This window comes from Herpailurus yagouaroundi, unplaced genomic scaffold, assembly GCF_014898765.1.
Source record: "Herpailurus yagouaroundi ecotype Mexico unplaced genomic scaffold, PumYag 164, whole genome shotgun sequence".
Lineage (NCBI taxonomy): Eukaryota > Metazoa > Chordata > Mammalia > Carnivora > Felidae > Herpailurus > Herpailurus yagouaroundi.
Window position 1 is genome coordinate 40,584,350 of NW_024412405.1, and position 5,145 is coordinate 40,589,494.

Here is a 5,145-nt window from a genome sequence, read left to right on the forward strand (position 1 = left end):
ATATTATATTATCAAATACAGAAAATGGCATATATGATTAAAAATATAATATCCTAAGAGTACCCAATTAGTTCAGAGGCATCATATTATTTTTATGAATATAATTATGATAAACATGTCACTTTAGCATCTGAGAATTACTTATATTATTATTTCCTTCCTATCATTATAAATCAATATTAACTAACAAACTATAGTATGACAGATTCATATACTGGTTATTTTTAAGGATAAAAGTTACTCTGATCACTTAAGAAACAGATTTCTTATTTACTTTTTAAGATTATTTTTCTTGCTATTGTTAAATCAAATTACTTACTAGTCTACAGTATGATTAAGAACATTAGTTAACTGTATTTAAAATTAAAGATTTTCTGATTATTCATTATACAATCAGGTTATTTATTTATACCTTTAAAGTTATAGTTATATAAACCTGGGAATGTTCACATCATCCTTTTAGTCATGACAAATACAATAATATAATGCATTTATTGAACATAGAATCTCTAAGTAGTACTGATATGTTGCAAAGTTCAATATGAAGTTAAAAATTTACTCATGGAAACTCTCTACTCATTCCTTCATTGCATAACCAAGGATCATACATAATGCAATAGCGCAATTGCTAAGAGTGGGATTAATCAAATTAAAGTTTAAGAATATTGACTGTCAATTTGTTTTAACAGTTTTATTATAGTAACGGTCTTCAATTTGGTAACTCTACTTTAAAATGAAAACAAACTGATGCTTTGCTATATGTTTAAATTAAGCTTGCTACTTTGGCCTTGACACATCCAAAATAAGAACATTATTCAACACTAGCACAACGTGTCCGTATATCAGCTAGAACTATTGGAGCCTGGTGTCCTCTGTAGACATTGAACACAATTACTTGATGAGTGGAAAGGTGGTTGTTTTTCACTGACTTGAAAGGGCATATGCAATAATTAAAATTTTGTTTGAAAAACTGACTTCACCCTTTTGAACCTGGCTTGAGAAAATGATGACTGAAGCAGTCTTCAGTGGAATTGCATTTGGACACCCTTAGCTAGATCTTAGTAAAAGTTCCTCTGCTCCTTCATTTGACAAGTGAACTACAGATATTTTCTATTGCACATAGATCTTTTTATTCACATTTGCAGACGATGGTGAATGCAAAGCAGAAGTAATAAATGTCACTTGCTAAATTTCAAATCTTTTTAAAATATTTACTCATTTCTCCTATTTTTATAGATATATAAAAGACAAGGCAGGCTGCTTCACACTGCTCTACCACCACCATTACCATTTGTATATATTTTGTGAATCAAATGCAGCATTTTGTTTGTAGGTTTTAAAGCCTGACAGTAAGAATGTACAATTTAAAATTATTTAATTGGGAAGGCTCTTGCTAAGCAATTTCTAAATAGTCTATGCAAAGCTCTCTCCATTTGTGGGGATTTTAATGGTAAACAAAAGTAACTGTCAGTCCATTGTGGTCATCATCACTGATAGTTTAGAATAAGCACCACAGGGAACATTTCATATTGTGGAAAAAATCAGAATGCATGACCATACAATTACAAAGTCAAAAAGGTGTCTACATCTTCAGGTAACTACAAAAAATGGAATATTTCTAAACCTGACATATACAGCAAGAATTCCCTGAATGCCTAATTACCTGATAATATTGAGACTTTCTAAGACTGTAAAGGTGCTATTGAGTGCCTGCCCCTTAATAGCAGGGAGTTGCTCCTTTTTGTCAGATTAATGTGAATCAGAAAAACTACTTTGACTGTCTTCTCTGCACTAGGAGCATCTCTCCTGCCATAGTACCTCATTCCCTGAAAATGTACACCCATGCAAAGTCCTTCTCTACCCCCTTCTTGGTCAGGAGCACTACTCAGCTGTTGAGCGGATCACTGTCTGCAGTGGTGCTAAAACCACCAGAGACACTGACAGATAAGAGCCTCAGCAGCTTGGCAACCCCATGTCCCCTGATCTCATTTACTCCTAGCTACAGCTTCCAAACCAGTGCCATTTCAAGGGACATTGATATAGCAGCCAAGTTCACAGGGGCTGGGTCTGCCTTGGTAATAGTGGCTGGTTCTGTGACTGTGACTGTGACTGTGACCGTGTTTGGAATCCTCATCATTGGTTATGCCAGGAATCTTTCTCTGAAGCAACAGCTCTTCTCCTATGCCATTCTGGGCTTTACTCTTTCGGAGGTCATGGGGCTCTTTTGCCTGATGGTGGCCTTTCTCATCCTCTTTGCCATGTGAAGGAGCTTTCTCCACCTCCCATAGGTCTTTTTCCCATGTCTTGTCTGCCCTGTATGTTCCTTTTTCTATACCTCCCAGGAACCCTGGGGAAAGTGGCTGGGTCAGTTTGACAGAGGGAAGACAAATACTATATTAATAAGAAAAAGAAAGAAAGAAAAACTTCTGTGGCTTTCTGATGCATTGAAGTTATTGACTCTAAAAGCTGAAATCAGAGAGGAGAAAAAAACTTAGTAAGAAGTTGTATTATTTCATATCAAAGTCATCTCGGTGCCTTTTCACCACTAGGAAGATCTCAGGAGTGTCCATGCAATATAGGTATTTTAAAAATGAAATTTAGGAACTATGTGCTCATCAGGAAATGAACACAGAGGCAGCAAAAAATTATAGACACCATTTTTTAGCGTGGCTGCTCACTGACAAATGGGAGTACTGGTCATGCAATATGCAAAGCCTAAGAGCAATGAATACAGAGAATATGCCCGATAATTTAGATTCTATCTTGATTTTACTTTTTTCTATACTGAATTTTTCTCTGTCCCCTTTCATCTCAACTATCTGATAAGCTTCCTAATATCCTTTATATTTAAACTGAAGTATTTGCTCATTATTGGAGCACCTGAATGGCTCAGTCGGTTAAGTGTCCAACTCTTGATTTTGGCTCAAGTCATGATCTCATGTTTGTGAGATTGAGTCCCATGTCGGGCTCTGTGCTGACAGTGTGGAGTTTGCTTGGGATACTCTCTAGCTCTCTGTCTCTCTGTCTCTCTCTCTCTCTCTCTCTCTCTCTCTCTCTACTCCTACACTGCTTGAATTATTTCTCTCTCTCAAAATAAATAAATAAACTTAAGAAAATTAAAATAAATGTCTTCAATTACTATTTGCAAGTCCCCAGTTCTTACCAAATAATATTTCACATAAGTCACTGGATGAAGCTTGGAATTCTACTTCTGTTGTAAGACTATATTTTGTTTTTATTTAGTGTCATCACAGAAACTAACTTATTCTCTGATTAGACCTTGATCTTATAATTTAACAATGAAACCTCATATTACTTTTCAGTAAACTCTCCAGTACAATCAGAAGTAATCAACAAATCCCTTATTCCTATAGGCCTCGCCCACCATAACAGTTAAGTGCAGCCATATTTCACTAATCACTTCATCTCAGGCAACAGGGGATAGCTTAAGTAAGCATTTGTCTTTGCACACTGTGGATTATCTGTGTCTCAGTTTTCCAAATATTATGAGGTCAACATTTGCAATCAAGTTGTATAATCATTTTCAAATTTATAAGATTAATGCTTTATGTCCTGGGGCCACTCCTTATAATGCATGTGATAGTTGATGACCTGTTATTATAACTATTCTTGATATTTCACATAGAAAGAAATGAGTTAAAATGGTGTTGTCTGCAAGGATGGGCTATAGAAGCAAAATAATATTAGCAATTACTCCTTTTTCTTAGAGAACTGATTCCCAAAAGGAAGCCAGAATAATCATCCTTATATCATCAGCTAAGAGGGTGTGATCTGAACATTTTCAGTCTTTTAAAAATTATTTTCTTCGTACAAATTATATGTACTTGAGGATGTTTTGCAAACCGTATAGCAGAACAGAAATGCTATGTTGCATGATTATATGTAGCACAATACTAGAAGCTTCTGAAATTCTTTGGAAAATTACAGTTAACTCCTGTTTTGAAATATAATGTGGATGCAGTCATTGTAGAGGAAAGATATTAGTTCTCAATATCTTCTTTCATTAGAAAGGGAAGATTGAATAAAATCACTATGCAAAACTAATTGTTTTTAAAGTTAAATAATAGAAAAAAAAACTAAATATCACATATTTTCCTGTCATGCAAGACAATTTAGTCTCTAAATGTCATTGCTGATGATAAAAGCATTTTTAAGGTCAACAGACAGCTCCGCTTACGTAAAAACATCAGTATTTTGGGGAAAAAGAAAAGGAATCTGCAGAATTCCCAAAACTAAAACTATTGGTGTCCAAACTTCTATGAAATGTTTAATGTCAAGAAGCACTCTTACTCTGAAAGTATGATCCCTAGGTAAGGACTGGAGCACACAAAACAAAATCAGAAAGGGGAATTTTTGGTTACTATTTTTGTCTCTGATCAATGGAATTTTAAGCTTAAGGAAGATAAAGAAATATACTCAGATAAAATTAAACGTATGAGTGGGGAACAGGAATTGAAAACAAATGAAGATTGTGATGTGACTAATATTTTTTTTGATGAAAATAATAGGAAAAAGGTAAAACCTTTCATATTCCAGATATCAATGTTTCTTTGTATGGGAATTTTAACAAAAGAAGTATTAAAACAACTTCATAGAAAATAAAAAAATAGTTAACATTTATTGAAGTCATCTGACATACTACTCACTTCACATACCTATAACTACATGAATAGTATCTACATATGTACACATATATACACACACATATGCAGATACACACATTTGGTGGCTTAGAGTTCAGTATCTTAAAGTTCACAGCTATGTGAGAATTGATACCAAAATTCATGGGCCCATCCACCAGGTAAATCTTGACAATGATTCTAGTATATGGAATTCATAACAGAAATATGATAAAAGAAAATGAACTTTCTCCCCCAAATAACCCATCCATTATTTGGAGTACGGGTGTAATAGTAAAAAATGATAGATAACATAGATAGATATTTAGATAAATAGATAATAGAGAGAGAAATCCACAGGCATAAAACATTCTAAAAGTTATTCCAAAGGAAAGAAGGAAAAGACTAGGTAAGAGCTGTGGAGTATTATCATGTGGCCACAAGACAGCATGCTTTTTTTTTTTTTTTTTTTTTAATTTTTTTTTTCAACGTTTATTTATTTTTG

The 5,145-nt window shown here is 33.9% G+C and overlaps 1 protein-coding gene across 1 annotated transcript; it reads left to right on the plus strand.

Annotated features, from left to right (window-relative positions):
* Positions 1-1,816: 1,816 nt before the first annotated feature.
* Positions 1,817-2,307, plus strand: LOC121037957 (ATP synthase F(0) complex subunit C2, mitochondrial-like). The gene has a single exon (XM_040487432.1). It carries the CDS (start codon positions 1,833-1,835, stop codon positions 2,262-2,264), a length of 432 nt encoding a protein of 143 aa, XP_040343366.1. The 5' UTR covers positions 1,817-1,832; the 3' UTR covers positions 2,265-2,307.
* Positions 2,308-5,145: the final 2,838 nt, after the last annotated feature.

Bases quoted from the DNA above. Each gene is read 5' to 3' on its own strand.
- LOC121037957 (XM_040487432.1), top strand. From the start codon at position 1,833: ATGTACACCCATGCAAAGTCCTTCTCTACCCCCTTCTTGGTCAGGAGC.